Source organism: Boleophthalmus pectinirostris, unplaced genomic scaffold, assembly GCF_026225935.1.
Source record: "Boleophthalmus pectinirostris isolate CB_2022bp ecotype Guang Dong unplaced genomic scaffold, ASM2622593v1 HiC_scaffold_6, whole genome shotgun sequence".
NCBI lineage: Eukaryota > Metazoa > Chordata > Actinopteri > Gobiiformes > Gobiidae > Boleophthalmus > Boleophthalmus pectinirostris.
The window spans coordinates 32,066,850-32,089,095 of NW_026571447.1; the positions used below are offsets into that span (position 1 = coordinate 32,066,850).

Below are 22,246 nucleotides of genomic sequence, written 5' to 3' on the forward strand. Positions count from 1 at the left end.
TTTTATTTTAGAGATGCTTTTTATGACATTTTTTGTAAGGAAACCTCACTTTTTCATTGCTTAGTCAGAATAGAATAGAATAGAATAGAAAGCTTTTATTGTCATTCTACACCGTGTAATGAGATGCAGAGCTGCTCCTTCAAAGTGAACACAAATGAATAGTTCTCAGTGTAAACTTAAGTTAAGTATGGTCACAGTTTTGGGAAAGAAGCTGTCCCTAAGTCTATTTGTTCTGGCTGGTATGGTATTTATAACATAAATTCTTACCAGTCTTACCAGCTCATCAAAACAATGCTATTTACAGCTTTTTTTTAAATGAAGAAATGCAATTAATATTATGCAGAATAGAGTTAAGCTTTTTGGCCTGGTCCTCTACAGTATTTTCTGTTTCTAATTGCTCACCCCTGTATTATAGTGTAAGGTGAAAAGAACAGGCCTAAGGAAAAATGTCAATATTTCTCTCTTATCTATTAATCTGTAAACTTTTTTTTTTTTTTCTTATTTTATGGATGGCCCTGTTTATTATACCTTTATCAGGAAAATACTGCAGTTATAATAAAAGTATATATTTTAATGATCTAGATCTATAGATATGACTGGACATGTTCCTCATTGGCGCGAAAAAATGCGAAAAAAGTCGTGACGTTTTGGCCCGACAAAAAACGTATTGAATTTTATCCAATGAGAGCCGAGTTTGAATGAGTGACGGTTGAATTGACCAATCACACGCCTGTGTACTACAACGACACGCCCTCTAGAAACAAACAGGATATGCATTATATTTTTCTCTCTCGGGCAGAAGGCGCATGAGGTAAATGCTAAACTTATACTCACAAAATACAAAAAAACATGTTATTTATGCGATCAAATCATAATGCAACAACAGTACCGTGTAAGAAGTTTGATCGGTGTCAAAATAATGTTAAATCTGGCTTGAATCTGCCATTTTTTCCTTATTTGCTAACAGTTTCACACGCTATTGTTTTGATTAACAAACATTTGGTCAAATATTACACAATTTGCATGATAGGGGAAGAAAAGTGACATCAGTGCATGCATTTAATACTTTTTGACGATGAAAAAATTGCTGATCCGAAGAATAAGAGCTGGCGTTGAATAGCACTTCCCACTTTTACCACAATTTGTAGGCTAAGTTATGATCATTTGTTTATTTTTAATTTTTTTTACGTAATATATCATTAACCAGTGAGAAATGCTTTCAAATATCCCTCAATCTTTATTTAAAAAGAGAGTAATGTTGCCCTGATTTGCCCTGATGACCCAAAACAATCTACATTAACTCCTTTTTGATTGCTCACAAGTCTAACTAATTATTACTTTTAATCTTAATATTTGTTCTTAATGTGTGTTTATAGAGGACATCTTTTATGAAAAATGGATGCAACACAGATGATTGATGACTCTGTCCTGGAGTCAGATGAAGAGGAGCAGGAGGAGGAGGAAAACAACGCCAGAGGAGATCCACTGGGAAAACTGTGCATCCTAAAAAATCCACACATTCCTGAGAAAGGTGAGTGATGGGATTAATAGTAGATGACTTTATTGACTGTCCTCAAAGATGAAATCCAAATATGTTCTTATCCACTTAATCAGATAACAAGTGTTGGTTTTAGGTCTTGTTTCTGTGCATTTATTGGATTTTAATCATGTTGACACTGGCTAAGTTAGATTAAAATAATGTTTAGTTTTTCTTAGTGATAAGGATTTGGACTTTATTTGTATTCTTGTGTGTTCATTTAAAAGTATTCTGATGCTATCTAGTAATAAATGTTTTTACCAGCAGTCACCAGCATCTTATCAGTTGTTCCGTGGCTCTTTTATTTATATTTTTACACCGTTTTGACTAATGTAAATCTATAGGTGTTTTGCATGGTTGCTACAAATATGGCGGATTTTGTCTCTAACTTCACACTTTTGAGTTTTGATATTGAGTTCTAATGCTCCAAATAAATTTTAACCCGTTACTGAGGGGTTGGACTTTACCAAAAATCACTGAATCATTGAAAAATTGTTAAAACGGTTTTGTTTAGCTGTACATATCTCATTCTGCACTGTTCTTTCTCATTTAATGTCTCTCTCTTTAAATTTTATGATGATTATTTATGTTTTGATTTGTTTGTGTTGTGATCTTAATGTATTTCTTTTTCTGTAAAGCATTTTGAATGACTTTGTGTACGAATTGTGCTTTACAAATAAACATACCTTGCCTTAAATACTCAATACATTCCATGTCATTCCAACTTTTATTCTTCTATTTTGCAGAGTGTCCTCTCTACTTGGGAGAAAATGTTTTGGGCCGTGACCCCAACACCTGCTCCCTGTCTTTCCTTGCTCCATCAGTGTCCAAGCAGCACGCCACCATCTCCGTGTCTGTCTACAGAAGAAGAGGATGCAAGGACCAAGTGGAGGCTCTTCTCTGGGATATGGGAAGCATGAACGGCACTCGCAAAGGACACTTAAAACTAACTCCACGTGTTCGCTATGCCCTCAGTGAAGGAGACAGTTTTGTGGTGGCGGATATTCCCTGTAAATATATGAAATGTAGCGCTGATGTGCAGGATACAAGGACTCCCGTGACACCAAACCTAAAAACAAGGGATGTTTTGAGGGAAAATGGAGGAAACGTGAACACAAGTAAAACAAAAAGTCCTGCTGCCTCTACGATAAAGGATGCCATAGCTGATGCAGAGAGCACCCGAGGGACACCTGACAGAACGGGCGGCCTGTCATTTGAACAAACTCCGACACAGCCACAGTCGTCTCTGGTGCCCGAGTCTGAGTCAGATTCTGAGGAAGACAAGTCCAGAGCTGGAGACAGGAGGAGAAAGAATATAGGTATGTACAACAAACATTCCCACACTTTTATGTCAAGGTTGTTGTGGCACAAACATCCTTATTTGAATCAATGACACTGCAAATTGAATTTACTCTGTGTACTTTTGGGAGCAAAATATAATATACATAATCTGTTAAACCAATATTGTGTCTAGCTTTAAAAATAGACTGGTGGATGAAACCGTGGTCTTTATATTAATGGGAAATACCGTACAAATAAATAAAGCTGTAACTATAGTGTTGATCAGTGAATGTACGGATTGGTAAAAAGAAAAGTTGCATTCTGGCCAGAGTAGCTTGTTTTTGGAAGGTAAGTAATAGTAATTGTGTCACACCAAGGCTGTGCAATTAATCGAATTTTGATCGCATTTTCGATTTGTGTGTCAAATGATCTCCAAACTCATAATTGAGTTGAAACGATTTAAAGCTTTTCAAAGTTTATTTTGGGGTATTTTTTTATATAAATAAGCATATTTATTTAATTTTTTAACTATAGAGATTGTAGAACAGCTGGATGTATAGTTTATTTTGGATACATGTATGTTTTTCTATGCCTTATTTCATGTTCAAAGTATATTTTATTTATTTTATGTTTTATACATTGCAAAACTGCTCTAAGTTACATATTTGGAGCTTATATTTATTTTCAGTTTGAAAGCTTTGTGTAAATTATCAATAACAAAGTGAGGGTTTTTTTGAGAGAGAGAAAAATGCTTAATAATTGCATCGTGTAACTAAAAAAATAATCATTTGAATTATCGTGATTTCAGTATTGACCAAAATAATTGCGATAATGATTTTTTCCATAATCGAGCAGCCCTATGTCATACTCTCAGATGGGGACATTAGCAAATTATGTTCATTTATACTGACCATAAAAATAACCTCAACAAAAAAAAGCACAATGCACATATTTTACATGCACTTCCTGTTTTAAGAAAATAAGAAATATATTGTAACACAATCTAAGGTAAAACACAATATAAACATGTTTATGTGTGTATATAAGTGGCTCTGCCCATTATCCCGCTATATTTATCTGAGCATATAAATACTTCCTTGACCTTCTCACATTCATATAGTTCAAATAAATTATGTTTATTTATTGGAAAGCACTTTGGTCACCTTGTGTGTCGTAAAGGGCTCTATAAATAAAGATTGATTGATTGGATCTTTAAAACTACTCTTATCTATCTTTAGCCTGTGCTTGATAAGATTTCCCTTTATGGTTGTGGAATGGCAGATTGGAGCCCACTTGGAGACGATCTTGCCTTTTCAATTCTAACATGTGCTTATTTTCTTTCAGTAAGTGATTCTGACTCCTACAAATCAAGTCCTACGTGTTCTACATTTATGAGTCCGACAAATAAAGTTGTTCCTGAGAGGTAATCCATCACAAACGCCACTTTTAATCCAAGAATGCATTTTTTATGTTTCCAATTCTCACTTTAAACTGTCCGTACTGTCTGTGTTGATTTATAGTGAAGATGAAAGCCCCATCACTCCTTCCTCATCATATAAAAATAGGACACGTCGCGTCAGCTTCAACACGGAGGAGAGTGACAGCGATTTCAACCGACAAGAGCAGAAAAAAATAGTACCACTTGACCTTGTGGATGACAGTGAAGAGGAAACAGGAAATGATAATAAAACGTCCGTGGATAACAGCAGTGTGCAACCACAGATTTCTAAAGTGGAGCCCAATGTCGGTGTTCAAGCTAAGGCTGTACCCGAATTCAATATGGACAGTGACACAGACGTGGAGGAAGATGAAGAAAAGCCAACTGCTGATAAGGCTGCTACTACTACTGCTGTAACGTCAAGCAATGCCCAACCTGAATCTGAATTTCACATGGACTCAGACACAGATGTTGAGGATAACGAACCTCCAATTTCATCTGATAACATTCCCGAAAAACATCAAAACATTCCCGTTGTCCAGCCAGAGGGAATCAGTCTGGATAGTGATACAGATGTTGAAGAAGAGGAGGAGAAGCCAGCTAAAACAAGCGTTGCTCCTGAAATTTCCAACAATGTCCAAGCTTCAAATGCGGCAGAGTTCAACATGGATAGTGATACAGATGTGGAGGATGAGGATTTGGTGTCAGCTGCTTTAGAAAAACCAACAGAATCACAAACGGCAAAGCTAGAAATGCCCAAAACATCTGAAATTAACTTTAATTTAGATGCAGATACAGATGTAGATGAGGAAGAGGCGGATATTACAGCAACTCCTTCGCATTTGGATGCAAAAACGCCGATATCCAAATCAGCTGCTCCTCAAGATGTACAACTTGAGAGTGACACTGACGATGAAGGGATAATTAATGTTCCTGTTGCAAGCAAACCACCTGAAGACCTGGAGCTTTTATCCAATAGCGATACAGATGTTGAAGACGGTTCTGCAGATGTTAAACCCACAGCATCTGGACTTACTGTAGCTGAATGTGAGGTAGATAGTGTTGAAGGTGCAGGTTTGATTAAGGCCATTGTTAGTGAGAATACAGGGGACAAGGCAGCTCCAGTGTCTGCGGACAGTGATACAGATGTGGAGGACAATGAAAATGAGATAAAAGAGACAGGAGACAATGAGATTCCTGCCCTGCAAAGAGAGATAACCCCAGATATTCAGGGTGCCTCATTGAAGAACTGCTCTACACCCATACAACAACAAGGTAAGTGAATTCAGCTGTTTACAGTAGGCATTTAAGAAGTCATAAACTATGTCATGGTCAAGGTTTATGACTAAGGCTTATTTAAAATACAGTCACCACTGTAGAAAGGCCTGTTCACAGTTAGAATTGAAAAAAGCATGCAGTTTTGTTTGCTTTTTTCCAACAATGATAAATTAATATCAGTGTTAACGATTTATGTAATACAGTATAAATACATACTATATTTAAACATTATTTATATAATATATGTTATATATACGTGTAACCATATCCAAGTCTCATGGTACGATATTTATTGCGATATCGTGGGAAAGCACACGATATGGTGGGGAGCCTCACAATTAGGGATGTAACAATATCCAAATCCCTCGATACAATATTTTTACGATATAAAACTGTTAATGTGCTACTTTTTCCCTTTTAAAATGCCTTGACAAGACTTAATCCAAAGACTTAAAAGTTTTTAGAACTGTTATTTCTTCTTATAGTCTGCACTGAAATGGAGCAAAGGATCATGGTCTATGTAGTTCCCTCTTCCTTTTTGTAGCTATTGCTGCACCATACCTTTTAATTTAAGCAAAGAGACTTGCAATTCAATATATTGTATTATTGTGAGAATTTTACGATACCGTATCATGATATTTTGGTTATTGTTACATCCCTAATCATTTATAATCTATTCTAATTTGAGGTACAAAGCTGAATGCATGATGCATTCTAGTATCTGCATCTGCTTTTTATAGATTTTCTCTGTATGAGTGACTTGTTTACATCATGCTTACCATTTACAATTTTGTTTTGCATCTTCAGAAGGAAAGATGGAGGAAATGGAGACTCAGGCTTTTCTAAATCCATCCATATCAGCATATAGACGTAAGAAAATTTATTTTGTTTAATGAATTGACCATTTACAATGCATTGCTACATTATTGTGTCAACATATTGTCAATTTGAGGTGAACTCTTTTTCAGAAGGGTCTTAAATTATTATAGTAATTCAGGCTTACACAATGTACAGAAATGTAATGTAAGTTCAAATCACTTGTAGTTCAATTAATTTAGATTTATTAAAATGTCTCTAGGTCAAACATGTCAAACTTAGGCCCGGGGTCCAAACTTGGCCTGTGATATAATTATATTTGACCCGCGAGATCATAATATGTATTAGAGCTGCCTGCTGGCTACAGATTGACTATAGAGACATTATTTATTTAAAATAATTAAAAAATCAATCAATCATTATTTTATATTATGCTTGTTCTGGATTGTATATTTAAGCAAAACTATTATTTAACATTTATTTTAATAAGAAAAGGTTTAAGATTACATATCTCAAAAGAAAAGAAAACATGCAGATGTTGTTGAAATTTTTCAATAAATATTTAGTTTGACCCACAAACCCAGTTTTTAATTTTGGCCCTCTGTGAATTTGAGTTTGACACCCCTGCTCTAGGTCACCTATAGATTTAGAACTTTGTTACTGGTTAAAATGTTTTAAAAAATGTTATTATTTGTATGACTTTCTGTTATAGACGATAGTTATAGAAATGGGAGATATTTATGGAAAAGCATATATTGAAATCAGTCTGACATAACTTTAATATATCGAAGAAGCTGCCAACCAGTCATATAAACTACTAGTTAAATCAAATATTCAAAATTCAAGGCATTTTAACTTGAATGTTTCTATCTGAATTGTGATTAATAACATATTTTTTTTGTTTCTTTAGGTGCAGTGGCCCCTGTGAGGTCTGACGCTTTGTCTTCCTGCTCCAGTCAAGAGGACGACTATGCTGTAGCTGAGACACAATCCTTCATTTTAAACGACAGGGCCCAGGACCCAAACACCTCTGTAGGCTCTGATTCATCTGTGAAAGAAAAGGACGTGTCCAGTACCAGTGGGGGCCATTTCCATCTTGAACTTTCCGACACCAGTGTGCTACAAAACCTGACAATGGAGAGCACCCAAGCTTATATCAATGCAAATCTGGAAGAAACGCAACCGTACGCAGACGCAATTATCACTGCAGCAAAGAGTACACCTGCGGACATTGCATTACAAGCAACACAAGCTTATATTCCCATGCAGGACAGTGAGGAAGAGGAGGAGGGTTCAGAAGGTGGGAAACAAGCTAAAAATGATGAAGGAGCAGAGGAGGAGGAAGAAGAAGAAGCAACGCAACTAGTTGACTTTCTATCTGCAGCGCCAACTCAGCCAATGTGCGTCGACGAAGAGAGCGATGATGAGGATGATGGAGTTTTTAGGACGAAAAAAGCAAAGCAAATCCACGAAATGGCGACGCAAATGTTTACGACCGTGGATGTGGCTCCAACGCAGCCGATGGAGATACAAGACGATAGTGAAACGGATGAAGATGTGGATGTTTCTAGCAAGAAAATATCCGAGGAAAACGAAGAGGAGACGCAGGCTAATTCGGATGTAACTATAGCTCAAACTGTACCGATGGAAATGCAAGAGGATAGCGAAAGTGACGAAGATTTTGGCGTTTTTAAAAAGAAAAAAGTTGCAAAAATTCAAGAAGAGGATACGCAGCAAAATTCCGATTTAATTGACACCCAAACAGTCCCGATGGAAATGCCAGGGGACAGCGAAAGCGACGACGATGGGCCAGTTTTCAAAAGAAGGACGGCGAAGCAGCTTCAATCAGAGGAAGAGGCAAGCCAAGAAATTCACAAAGACGAAGGAACTGACGATGAGGATTCTGGTCCTATTTTTAGGAAGAGGAAAGTGAAGCGCGTTGACAGAATCGAAGATACGCAACCTTCTTTGGAGTCGGAGATAACCGTGGATCCAACTCAACCTATTCCTACAAATGAAGAAAGCGACGAGGAAGAGTTAATTCCAATTGGGGAAAAAACGGCAAAAACGACAAAAAAAAAGGTCGAATCCGAACTCGCGGTCGCGCCAACGCAGCCGGTAGTTTTGAGCGAGGATGAGGAAAATGAAGAGGATGTGTTTCCAGCTCCCCGAAAAAGAAAAGCGAGAAAACTTGAAGATACGCAACAGCAAAATTCCCAAGCGGATATCGATGATGGAAAAGAGAGCGGAGAAGGTAGTAGTGTTGGCGTAAGAGGAACAAGAAGTGGGAGAAGCAAAATCGGGAAGGAAAAGCAAAATGAGGAACTTGTTGTTGAACCCACGAAGAGACAGACCAGAGGGAAGACTAAAGCGACGCCGGTTTCTAAAGGTAGAAGAAGGAGAGGAAAAGTGGAACCAGAGAGTGAGGAAGAGGAGGAGGAGGAGGAGGAGGAAAAAGCAAACAAAATGGCAGCTAAAGTTCAGAAGGAAAAAGAGGATAAAGAAAAGAGCAAGAGAGAAGAATTGGAGAGATTAGAAAAAGAAAGAATTGAACAAGAACAAAAGGTGGCAAGGATTCAGAAAGAGAAAGAGGAGAGAGAGAGATTGGAAAAAGAAAAGAAAGAAAGAGAAGAAATGGAGAGATTGGAGCTTGAAAAGAGAGAGAGGGAAGAGAAGGAGAGATTGGAAAAAGAAAGAGAGGAAAAGGAGAGATTGGAGAAAGAAAGGATTGAACAAGAAAAGGAAGAACAAGCTGCCAAACTGCAAAAAGAAAAGGAAGAGAAGGAAAGGAAAGAAAAAGAAAGACTAGAAAAGGAACGGATTAAACAGGAAAAGAAAGAACAAGCTGCTAAACTTCGAAAAGAGAAAGAGGAGAAGAAGCAGAGGGAGAAAGAAGAGCGGGAGAGAGCAGAAAAAGAAAGAGAAGAGAAAGAGAGATCGGAAGCAGCCAAAAAAGCCGAAGAGGAGGCGAGGGAACGAGTAAAGATGGAGGAGGAGGCAAGATTGGAAAAAGAAAAGCAAAAAGAGGAAGACCAAGCCCTGAGAAGAGGTCGAAAAAAAGAAGAGAAAGAAGAAGAGAAAGGCAAACAGTCCCGATGGAAAAGAAGAGCGACGACGAGCCAGTTTTCAAAAGAAGGAGGAAGCAGAAAGAGGAAGAGGCAAGCCAAGAAATTCACAAAAGAAGGAACTGACGAGAGGAGTCCGAAGAGAAAGTGAAGTTGACAGAAGAAGATACGAACGGAGATAAGATCCAACTCAACCTATTCCTACAAATGAAGAAAGCGACGAGGAAGTTAATTCCAATTAACGACAAAAAAAAAGTCGAATCCGAAAAGAAGCCGAAAAGAAGAAAGAGAAAACTTGAAGATACGCAACAGCAAAATTCCCAAGCGGAATCGATGATGGAAAAGAGAGCGGAGAAGTAGAGTGTTGGCGTAAGAGGAACAAGAAGTGGGAGAAGCAAAATCGGGAAGAAAAAGCAAAATGAGGAACTTGTTGTTGAACCCACGAAGAGACAGACCAGAGGGAAGACTAAAGCGACGCCGGTTTCTAAAGGTAGAAGAAGAGGAAAAGAACCAGAGAGTGAGAAGAGGAGAGGAGGAGGAGAGGAAAAAGCAAACAAAATGGCAGCTAAAGTTCAGAAGGAAAAAGAGGATAAAGAAAAGAGCAAGAGAGAAGAATTGGAAGATTAGAAAAAGAGAAGAACAAGAACAAAAGGTAGAAAGAGAGACGAAAGAAGAGACGAAAGAGAGAAAAGGAGAGTGGAGAAAAGGAAAAGAACAAGAAGAAAAGCAAAAAGAAAGGAAGAGAAGGAAAGAAAGAAAAGACTAGAAAAGGAACGGATTAAACAGGAGAAAGAAAGCTAAACTTCGAAAAGAGAAAGAGGAGAAGAAGCAGAGGAGAAAGAAGACGGAGAGAGCAGAAAAAAGAAAGAGAAAGAGAGATCGGAAGCAGCCAAAAAAGCGAAGAGGAGGCGAGGAACGAGTAAAGATGGAGGAGGAGGCAAGATTGGAAAAAGAAAAGCAAAAAGAGGAAGACCAAGCCCTGAGAAGAGGTCGAAGAACCGGTCGGAGAACCATAGCTGCCCCAGAGTCGTCTTCCTCGACTGTAGCCGACGAAGATGACGTTCCTGCAAAAAGAACCAGGTCCCGATCCAATTCCTCAACTTCTGTAGGTTCAGAGAGGTCTTTGTCTAGCGACGTCTCCCAAACTACCCGGGGAAGAGGAAGGGGAAGAGGAAGAGGCGGGAGAAAGACAGAAGTACAAGTCGAGAAAGCGCCGTCTAGAGGCAGGCGGAGAACTGTAGCCGCCACAGAAGCGCCTCCCTCGTCTCCTCCCAGGACGCTGTCGAGATCCAACTCGAATACATCCCTGAATTCGGAGTTGTCGGTGAACAGCGTGAGCTCGCAAGGTAGAGGAAGAGGAGGCAGGCAAAGAGGGAGAGGGAGAGGGAGGAAGTCTGAAATCGAGCAGGTGTCAACTGAAAATAACTCGCAAAGGGGACGAAAAAGTACAAGGACTTGCCCTAAAGATGACGACGAAGACGAGGGAGACAGTAACCAGCCGTCGGTGTCCACAAGGGGGAAACGTGGAGCTAAAGATAATACCTCAAAAACGCCTGAAAATGATGAAGAGCAAGGGGACGCGTTGACAAGTAGCACAGAGAGACGAAAAGCGAGCACGAAACAGACAGAGACTAAAAATGAATCGAAAACAACAGCGTCGCAAGTTGAAGATGAACAAAAAGATGAAGATAAAGACGCAAGTTTGAGTGGGAAAAGAAAAGCAGCAGCGAGAAATCCCCCCACTAGAAAAAGTATGAAAGTAGAAGAAGACGACGCAAAAACGGATAAACCAAAAGCGAGGGGCCGTGCGTCCACTGTCCAGGCTAAAAGCGTTGAAGAGCACGGCGACAGTGGTTCGTCTGCAAACAACTCCGTGGAACAGGAAGAGGTGATGAAATAAAACGCTCGATTCGATTGCAGTACATTAAAGTAGTGCTGGAATTCGATTTAGGTGAAGAGAAGTGACTGATAGAAGCGTGTTCATAGTATTTACAGGCTAAGCTGCTTTCCTATCCATTACGTTTTCCAGTGTCTGTAATGCAGTGTCAGCTTTACAGATGAGTATTGACGACTTAGGCAAGACAGTAACCTGATATATTTTACTAACCAGTTTAGTTTGAGTAAGTTTTATAAACAAATTACACCAAATACAATGCTTTTAGTAAATATACTGTACAACTTAAGGGCCTATATTACGCTATTTTCTGATTTATGGTATGTTTTCTCATCACAAACAGACCTGGAGTTATGTTTTGTTTCATTCACACATGTTTAACACACCAACAAGCTGAGTTCTTCTCTCAAACAGAAAACACTGTTCCACTTTGTGTTGTCATGTGGTAATACAGGAAGTGCTCCACCGTGTTTTTAAACTCCATACACGTTCACTAGAATTCAGAGGTGGGGAGTTGCAAGTCGTGACTTAGACTCGAGTCAGACTTGAGTCACTATTTTTAGGACTTGAGACTTGACTTGATAAAATGGATGAACACTTGAGACTCTTGAGTAGACTTGAGAAGGACTTTTAAATCTGAATTTGTTTTATTCTGACTGTAATGATTCACTCTAAGATCTCGTCAAGACATTTAAAAAGGAAAAAAAATGCATTTCTACAACTCTTATAAAGCAGTAATATATTTATATATGAGTATTTATAAAGTATATAAGTACAATTTATCTTAAAATTTATATAAATTACAAAAATCTAAGCAATATTAGGTACTTTGGTTTGAAGACTTGAAATTACTCAGACGACGTGGACTTACGGGCCATTGACTCGAGACTGGACATGGAGTTGTCTGTATTTGACTTGGGACTTGACTCAGACTTGAGATCAAAGACTTGAGACTTACTTGAGATTTGCAAAACAATGACTCGGTCCCACCTCTGCTAGAATTATTTGGATAATTTCAGCCTTTGAGTTCCAGTCTCTACCAAACTAAATTTAAAGGGTAGCTCTTAACTTGAAAACTACCACATAGAACAAAGCATTTTGAGCTTTGGAGATGTAGACAGACTAAACATAAAGGATTAATCAAACGTGTGAAACAAAACACAACTCCGGGTATGTTTTTTGTGGAGGTTACAACATTTAACATGGCTTAACGCTCACAATAGCCAATTTTGAATAATACAGGGCCTTTAAAGCTGTTGGCCAAATCCTATTTATTTCTTCATATCATATTTTATGTTACAGTATAGCAAGTTCAAACTTAAAACTACAAACCTATTACAATAAATTTCTGTGTCTAGTAGCCAAGAACAGTGTTAAATTTGATAACAAATTGTGATTTTGTTTGAGTCTCACTTGGTTAATTGGTGAAAGTATCTGTAGAATTATCATATTTAGTCTTTTCTGTAACTTATTAATTAAACAGGAATTCAAATATTTATTTTTTATACCAAATTATTTTATTTTTGTATTGTAATTTTTGTTTCAGTGTTGCGTTAAGTGACACAAACATTACTTAATTCAGGCATTTCTTTAGTCTTTATTAATAGCTTTTTCCTTACAGTATCTGGCAACATATTCACACATACAGTCAGTCCTGCTCATCATAATTTAACTTCATCACTGTCATTGTGTGTAGTTGTATTGTTTGTTGTACACTCCTCTTTATCAGTTATTCCACATCTTCTCCTTTTGTCCATTAGCCTCCCCAGACGCCGAAGAGCAGCGTTTCCCGGAAAAGAAGCTCACCTGATTCTGAGTCAGATCCTCTGGCCAAGACTCCACGCTCCTCCACTGCATCTCCGAGTGTTTCGCGATCTAGAGCTGCTAGTCAGAGTTACAAGGTCTGTATCTGTTTTAAGATTTATGTGTTTATACTTTGTCAGGAGAATCAAACATCATTTTGTCACGGAGATGAGCAACATTGGCAAAAAAAATTAAAAATTTGTTTACTCTTATTGTCCATATGATAAGATAGAATCCATTAGAGCTGTGGATTTGGTGCATGCTGTTGGTTCATATGTGACTTAATAAAATAATTTATACTAAAATAAAACCAAATGCAGAAATTCCACTTGTTATTCATGTTTGAAAAATTACAATATACATTTAAAACATTAAAAAATAAATACTGGTGCAATATTCTAAAGCAAAAAAAATTAAGTTATGATGAGTGGCGAAACATATTCACAAAATAAATAAATAAAAATCTAGTAGACATAATTTAACACATGGACAAGGTATTACAGTATTACACATACTTTCTAATTATTTTTGTTGGAATAAGCAGTTTCTTCATTTTCCTGCTGTATTTTTGTGGTAACATTATATAATATTTGTGTTTACATTTGCAGGTTCTGTTCACTGGAGTCGTGGACGAGGCAGGAGAGAAAGTGCTGACTCGATTAGGAGGGGCCATAGCTAAAGATGTGTTTGACATGAACTATTTAGTGACTGATAAAGTGCGGAGGACAGTCAAATTCCTGTGTGCTGTGGCTAAAGGGGTCCCCATTGTTACTACTGCGTGGCTGGAAAAGGTGTGTTGAAGTTTGAGATAGAATAACAGAATTATATAATTTACTTGTGCCTTAATAAAATATGAACAAAGACTTTATTCATAATGAACATATAGTTTGTTAAGGATGATTTAAGCTTAGCATTTGTTTAATTAACTCTAAATCCTAACTCTGAACGTTTAAACATTCTTAATAAACTGTTTTTATTAGGCTTTGTTCATGTTTTATTAAGATTAATGAAAGTGTAATGTATGTTTTATACTGTGTAATTTATTAATGTGTCAAAATTAAATGTTATGTTTCAGAGTGGAAAAGCAGGGAGCTTTTTGTGTCCTAGCACATACCTGGTGAAAGATCGTGAGCAGGAAAACAAGTTTGAGTTCAACCTCCAGGAGTCTCTTAATGTGGCCAACAGTCAGCCTCTTCTACAGGTGCGTGCATGAATCATACATAAAATCAGCAATTTATATGAATTTCATTACAAATGTGCTCATTTTAAAATGTATTTTTTCTGATCTGAATCTGAATTGGCACTGGTAGTGATCTTTAATGTACCATGAGGATTAAAGTAACTGTATATAGTCTGTGCTCTTACAGTTTAAACAAAATTATTACAATCACAACTAAACCTGTGGTTCCAGTGCCTTAACCTGCTTAGGTTTTTCTTATTCTCAATATGTGGACAAGTAATGTTTCATATGAAAGCTTAGATCCTCCAGAATTCGCTCACTGAGATGCAGAGGCTGCACTAGCACTGCTTCATGATTGGCTGCAGGTCTGGGGTTTAGGTCATGATCAGACCAGAGAGAGAGAGGCCTTTTAGGTTTAATTTAAACCAGCTGAATTTCAACATTGAAACGAAAACAACCAAAAACAACTTGGCCATCATGTCTAATGTTTTTGTAAATAAGAATAAAACAGCATTACAGTTGTTATCAGAAAAGCTTATATTTGATTTGGACACAGTTAGGTCATGTTTGTGGAATTTAAAATCCAAATCTTAGTGACAGTTCCTTTTAATATGATAATCAGCAGCAGTGCCTGCAGGGGTACACACTGTGCATACCTCGAATGTCCCCACCGATCCCAAATGGATCTCTCAAGTTATTGTTCACCTCTTTATGGAGCAGCGCGTGTTTATAGTATTATTGTATTGACCAAATTGTTCAACCTCTTTACTGAGGTTATGTAATCAGAGGAGTCAATGTATTAACAGTTACTATTATTAAAACTTACATGTTGTTGTTTCTGACAATGGGTGCTCTGTCTCCTTTTCTCCCTCCTATCCCAGCACTCACAAAACAGCACCACAGTGGGCTGGTTTTAAATGCGCATGTACAGTGAGACTTATGACGCATGAAGCACCCTCTTCTCCTGATGTCGCCCAGACATTAGTCCTGTGTGTGCCGCTATAAAACAAGTGCAGACATTCAATAACCAGCCTATGTCTCTCCTCTCTCTCTGCGCAGCACAGACCTGTCACTCATCCCAGTCAATGTGTTCAGGACTGTTAGTTAGGACATGAACCCCCCCATAAACATATTCAGTAAACCGCAAGACTGAACAACAGCTCTTTGGGAAAATAAATGGAAAGGTGCAGACATCAGATGAGAGGCGAGGATAACATGAGAAAAGATGGACACAGACCTCAGAGTCCTGTACATCAGGTGTTCGGTGTAAGTGTGCAGATGGAGAGTGGAGGAGAGACTGAGGAAGGGCAATGGTATACAACAAAAAGACAAGTTCAAAGTAAAAAAAAAACTTTAAAAAAGTGTATTGTAAATTTTTCATTCGAAAAATGTATAAAGAATCGAAATTGTGTTTCTCACTCCCATGTGTATAAATAAATAATAAATGTAAATAGTGCAAAAGTGCAAAAGGCATATAATGTAAGGCACAAGACAGTCTTTTTTGGGGGAGTCAAGGGGGGTTTGAGTCCAAGTGTTCTTTAGGGGGTTCTGTTCTTGGGGAGACACAAATTCCTAGCTTCCTGGCCGCTTGGTGACTAGAGAGGGGAGAGAGTTCAGCATCCTAACAGCCTGGGTGATCAAACTGTTTGTGTGTCTGGTGGTGCAGGAACAGAGGCTCCTGTACCTCCTCCCAGAGGACAGATGGTTGAACAGATTGTGTACAGGGTGACTTGCATCACTCATAATTGTGATGGTTTTGCATGTGAAGCGGGTGCATATGTCTTGCAGAGAGGGGCGTGGTGCACCAATGATCTTCCTGGCTGGGTTCACGCTGCTCTGCAGGGCTCTCCTGTCGTGGTCAGTGCAGCTTCCGCCCCACACAGTGATGCAGCTGGAAAGGCTGCTCTCAATGGGTCTTGTGTAGAATGTGGTCATGATGATGGTGAGGCACTTGCCTGTTGTTGTAGAGGCGCTGCTGGGCTTTCTTCACCAGTGATGCAGTGTTAGTGGTCCACGTGAGGTCCTCACTGATGTACACCCCCAGGAATTTAGTGCTGCTCACTCTGTCCACAGCAGCACCATTGATGGTCAGTGGCGGGTGTTGGGCGTGGACTCTCTGGAACCCGACAACAATCTGCTTAGTCTTGCTGACATTCAGCTGGAGGTTGTTGTCTCTGCACCACGTGGTCAGTAGGTCTACCTCTTTCCTATAGTGAGTCTCGTTGCCCTCGGTGATGAGACCCACCAGAGTTGTCATCCACAAATTTCACAAGACGGTTGGTGCTGTAGGTTGTTGTGCAGTAATATGTCAGCAGGGTGAAGAGCAGAGGACTGAGCACGCAGCTTTAGGGAGCCCCTGTGCCCAGAGTGATGGTGCTTGAGGTATTGTTGCCAACACGTACTGTTTGTGGTCTCTGGCTGAGAAAGTCTAGCGGCCAGTTGCAGACGGAGGTGCTGAGACCCACAGCTTGTTGAGTTTGCAGATGAGTTGTGGTATTATGGTGTTGTGGCGGTGTTGTAGTTCGTGATGGACTGGATGCCCTCCCACAGGGTCTTTGCATCTCTTTTGTTTTTGAAGTGGGAGGTTATCTTGTTTGCTTTCCTGATGCCTCGGGACAAGTTGGCTCTCGCTGTTCTCGGGTCAGTTTCATCCCCAGCTCTGAAGGCGTTGTCTCTGGCCCTCAGCAGCCTGTGGATGGCCCCTGTCAACCATGGCTTCCAGTGAGCCTGAGTGATGATGCTTTTTGTGTGGGTCACATCATCGATACATTTGATGATGTAAAAGGTCACAGTCAACAAGACAAGTAGATATTGTCAAACCTGCTTTCCAATTGTGTTTTATGCTTACTTGGTATTTTACAGTTTGCACTTTGTAAACAAGGCTCAATACAGAAAACTTGGAATCAGATTTCCATTTCTCTTCGCCGTGAAGTTTTTAAAGTAAAGGAAACTCTATACGTGCGATGGACCACAATCTTTTCATTAGAGCCTTCTATTGATTTTCCAAAATTAAGTTTAGTTTTTCACCCAATGTCCTTTGTCCGACTCATCACTATTTTTATCTTTCAGGGATATGAGATCCATGTCACTAAGTCCGTAAAGCCAGAGCCAGTCCAAATGAAGGATATCATTTCCTGCAGTGGAGCCGTGTTTCTACCCAGAATGCCCACCTCCAAAAAGGTAACACTGGGTTTGTTTGCATGCACCACAAAATCTGATTATTATTATGTTTAGAAAGAAACTGCATCATTTTGCTGTTTACCTGTCACTTTCATTATCAAAATCTGATAATAATCTGATTTTGAGTGATTTTGTGACTGGAGTTGTGACAAAATTCAACACTAAAACAGATTGATATTATTAACTTTGTGTTTCTTTTGTTCCTTTTGTGAATTAGAATGACCACATAGCAAAGCTCAAGGAAGTATGACTATTATTACTATATTACAATTGTATTTTTAATATGTAAATAGTATTTAAATATGGTTATAACATGGAGATGGTAGAGGACATAGGAATTCCTTGTGCATCAGTGGATCTTGTGTTTAGTTTTTGCTTATTTGTTTATTTATTTATTTATTTGAAAGGGGACATTGCTCATTAATCAACCTCAAATAAAGTAGTTGTGCCCAAATTAGCTGATTTAAGCAAATTTTCTTTGGTAGTGCCTTGATCTGTTTGTTTATTTTAACTAGGCATTCAAATTATTTAATATTTTTGCAATGGAAAGTGAGAGTAAAAAGCACAGCCCATAATGCTCAACAGGGAGGAAGTTTTAGAGCTACTGTCCTACCCCGTTGTGGTTCTTGCGTTTTCAGTAGCATAAAATTTGACTTGAAATTTTAGTATCATAGCAAAACTCACTTTTAACTTGACTTATGTTTGTTTCAGCCCAATACTGTGGTGATTTCCTGCGAGGACGACTGGTCCCTGTGCGCTCCGGCTCTGTCCTGTGGCCTCCCGGTCGTCAGCAGCGAGTTCATCCTCACCGGGATCCTGCAGCAGAAAGTCGACCTGGAAAAACACAAACTCCACGGACCAGAGTCTGCTCCGACAACAGGAGGGAGAGGCAAAGGGCGCAAGAAAACATAACCCCACAGACAGCGTTTTTTAAGCTAATCAGAACCAAAATAGAGCTGAACATTTCTCAAACATTTCACACACAATAAAATAGTAGCATCTTGAGTATCTCCAGATCTAAACCAGGCCTATAACAGGACTAAAGCAGGTCTAAACTAGGTCTAAAACAGGATTACGTCATTGCTACAGTAAATCTAAGCAAGCACCCAAATGTGAATAAAACTGACTCTCAACAATTGCAGAGAAATACCACCAGAAGGAGCTCACGTACCGCAGTTTGAGAAGCATTAATCCAGTGAATAAAATTAGTTTTGTTTACACAGTAGTTGTTTAGAATGTACTTTTACCGACACGTCCAATGTATGATTTTTGCATTTTAAAACACTGTTAACTTTATATATGTCGAAGTAAGTGAATCATTTCGGAAAGTTGAATTTTGAATATAGATTAAAACGGACTTGAACTAAGACGGTAGAGATTTGTAATGCAGCCTGGGCATTGATTTGCCTTAAAAAGGGACCACAAGTGAAACCAAAGTCGTTGCTATGCACTGTACACTGCAAAAATGAGTTAAAATGACTTGGAATGCAGAATATTTAACACATGACTTGAGTAAATTTGACTTTATGTTTATTTCGTTTGTAGATTTTCATTTTTAGATTTTGTTTCAAGGTGTTTTTCCACAGATTTCAGTGTTATTTTCTGGTCCAACATTTTTGTCCTTCAATTTAACAGAAAAATTCTTACTATGCTTTCATATATTTTGATTTAAATTAATAAAAAATTCTGGTAACACTTTATTTTAGGGTACACTTATTAACATCTAACTACCTGCTACTTAACCTGGTTAATTTGTCGTTAATTAGTGTTTATTTAGTACTTATTAATGTCTAATTCTCCATAAGCTTATTCTCCTGTTAGTTAGACATTTACAAACACTTTCCTATCAATACACTACTTATTACTGCTTATTAGTTTGATACTAGGCCATTTTTGTCCATGAATTATGATTCTAATAAGCTTTTGGTAATAAGTGTGCTGTTAGTAACACAAGAAATGCAGTTTTTACTTATTTGCGCTTAATAAATTGAGCTTACTCTTAAAAGTGTAAATGTCTAAGAGCAGAATAAAGTTATGGGGAATTAGACATTAATAAGGGCTGAATAAATAGAAATTAATAACAAATTAACTATCTACAACTATGCCATTCAGCAGGTAGTTAGATGTTAATAAGTGTTACCAAACTTCTTATTTAAATAAAACTATATGAAAGCATAGTGAGAATGTTTCTGTTAAACTGGAGGATCAAAATGTTGGAGAAGAAAATAACGCTGAAATCTGTGAAAAATACTTTGAAACTAAATCTAAAATTGAAAACCTAACAAACTAAATAAAACTGTCAAATTTACTCAAGTCAAGTTACATGATGAAACCCAGCAATAAATATTTTGTTACTAGGGATGTAACAATAACCAAAAAATCGTGATATGGTATCGTCAAACTTCTCACAATAATATCGTAAACCATCACAATATATCAAATTACAAGTTGCTTTGCTTAAATTTAAAGTTATGGCGCAACAGTAGCTCAAAAAAAGACAGGAACTACATAGACCATGATCCTTTGCTCCATTTCAGTGCAGACTACCAGAAGAAATAACAGTTCTAAGCAATTTTAAGTCTTAGATCTTTGGATTAAGTCTTGTCAAGGCATTTTAAGAGTAAAAAGTCACATATTAACAGTTTTGTTTGTAAGCGTCCACAAAATATCGCAATAAATATCGTACTGTGAGATATATATCATGAAAATATCATACAGAGAGATTTGGATATTGTTACATCCCTAATCATGAGCCTCCCCACAGTATCGTGAGCTTTCCCACGATATCGCAATAAATATCGTACCTTGAGATTCATACCGTGACGATATCGTATCGTGAGACTTGGATATCATTACACCCCTACTTGTTGCTAATAAAATACTTCTAAATTAATCAAAACCACACAAAACATAGATAAATATTCTGAATTCAAGTGATATTACACATTTCTGCAGTGTGTATGTTTGTGTTTTTAACCTGCCTTTTTCTTATCCACCCATCTCTCACTTTTCACATTTAGGTTGTGTTCACACTCAACATTTCATCACATCAAAACAGAACTAGACCAGGACCAAACCAGGACAAGTGTGAACACAACCTTGACTTCAGTTCTGTGTTAGTGCCTTCAATCAGAGCTGGCAGATGACCGTGAGATAAGGTGCTGTTTGTAAATCATGTCTCAGAGCAGGGCTGTATACTGAACACGCGGACGATGTGATGGATGGATCCTGCTTAATATGACTAATCATGAACTTATATGGGACGGCCTGATTTCTCCTGTATCCATTAAAGTCCATTATGCTTAGCCAATCCTTTTAGTTCCACGTAGGATAATAGGTTTAGGTACTTGCTGGGTACTTATGCTGCTGCCAGTCATTGAGGTATATAGTGCCTAATGTGTTGCATACAAATTTCATCTTTGAATGTCTGAATAGAGGTGTAGAGGTGGGAGATATATTACAAAATGAATGCTGCTATCATTGTTGTTTTGGGGAGATACTAAATACAGATATCAGACCTATAACAGGGATATTCCAGGTGTAATCTAGGGCTAAACCTGGTCTGAACGTGGACATATCATTCCTACTGTATTTTTTATCTCACAGAGATAAAGATAAAAAATTATATAAAATGAACTCAAAATTAGACAAACCTTTAAACTGAGGAGCTGGTCTATTATCAAAAATGACCTGAAGTGAGTATATATTAATATTTCTGCCCTTTTGTGGTTAAATTCGTGGACGTTTTCATTTTGGTCATATCTCCCACCCCCATCGCTGAATATAAATGCGTTTTTCAATTTGTTCTACTGTTGTAACTTCATCCTTGCTGTAAAAATTGACTACCTCCGCGGTGTGCCTTTTTGATTAAAGGTCTCGTATTATGCTAAGCTGACTTTTTGAGGTTTTAGCCATGTTATAATAATGTCAACGATCAAAAACATACCTGCAGTTGTGTTTTGATTTGAGTAATCCTGCGTGTTTTGTGTCTGCGTTACTTGACAGCTCAAAAATGCTTAGTCACACAGCATCTGGTGGTAATCTGGAAATGTTCCACCATCTGACTTGTAGTTAATATTTCATTCTCAAATAACCTTCACGGTGCAGCTTAACAACATTGAAGCAAATGTTGGTTTGTTTTAGCCCGATCTAAAATGACTCACGGCTTCACATGCCAGTCCTCTGTTGGCAGTAATGTCACTTTGTCTATATTTACAAATCACTAAGTTGATTTAATTTTATTTTTTTTCCATGCATAAGCAGCTACAAGTAAGTTCATCTGAAATACAAAACCTTGAATTGTGTTTTACTAAATGTTCCAAAGGTTGTATAATTTATAAGATTGAAAAAGACACTTAAACTTCCACTTGTCTCTTCAGATATTATTGTTTTCTCCGGGATTTTCCACAGTAGTATGGCATGAAATTTATTCATCTTGCATTCATTCAATTCAGTTCGTTTTTATTACTTGAAAAAGATCTTACTGTGAGCGGGCTCGCCTCTCCATAGATACGACTCAAATTTGTAACTTGACCAGGAGGTATTAATGCCATATACTCTGGAACATTCCAGGCAAAGCAGTTTATTTATTTAGTTTATTTATGAGACAGGGACAGTGCACAATATACATTAAACTTAAAACATAAAAAACATATTTCTTCACGTTGTTTGTGCTGAAATGAATCATGGGATATGTAGTTCCCGATGTTTATTAGCTAGTACTACTATAAAAACCATGTATTTAAGCAAAGGAACTTGTAATTCGACATGTTCT

At 37.9% G+C, this 22,246-nt stretch overlaps 1 protein-coding gene across 1 annotated transcript; it reads left to right on the plus strand.

Annotated features, from left to right (window-relative positions):
- Window positions 1-754: 754 nt before the first annotated feature.
- Window positions 755-21,836, plus strand: mdc1 (mediator of DNA damage checkpoint 1). Its single transcript, XM_055163911.1, has 13 exons — window positions 755-811; window positions 1,377-1,531; window positions 2,284-2,856; window positions 4,163-4,241; window positions 4,339-5,531; window positions 6,342-6,404; window positions 7,261-9,562; window positions 10,202-11,303; window positions 13,070-13,210; window positions 13,721-13,903; window positions 14,188-14,313; window positions 17,362-17,472; window positions 18,184-21,836. Exons 2-13 carry the CDS (start codon window positions 1,396-1,398, stop codon window positions 18,382-18,384), a joined length of 6,210 nt encoding a protein of 2,069 aa, XP_055019886.1. The 5' UTR covers window positions 755-811; window positions 1,377-1,395; the 3' UTR covers window positions 18,385-21,836.
- Window positions 21,837-22,246: the final 410 nt, after the last annotated feature.

Bases quoted from the DNA above. Each gene is read 5' to 3' on its own strand.
- mdc1 (XM_055163911.1), top strand. From the start codon at position 1,396: ATGGATGCAACACAGATGATTGATGACTCTGTCCTGGAGTCAGATGAA. The intron at 2,857-4,162 runs GTATGTACAACA...ATTTTCTTTCAG, and splicing joins CAGGAGGAGAAAGAATATAG to TAAGTGATTCTGACTCCTAC. The intron at 11,304-13,069 runs GTGATGAAATAA...TTTGTCCATTAG, and splicing joins ACTCCGTGGAACAGGAAGAG to CCTCCCCAGACGCCGAAGAG.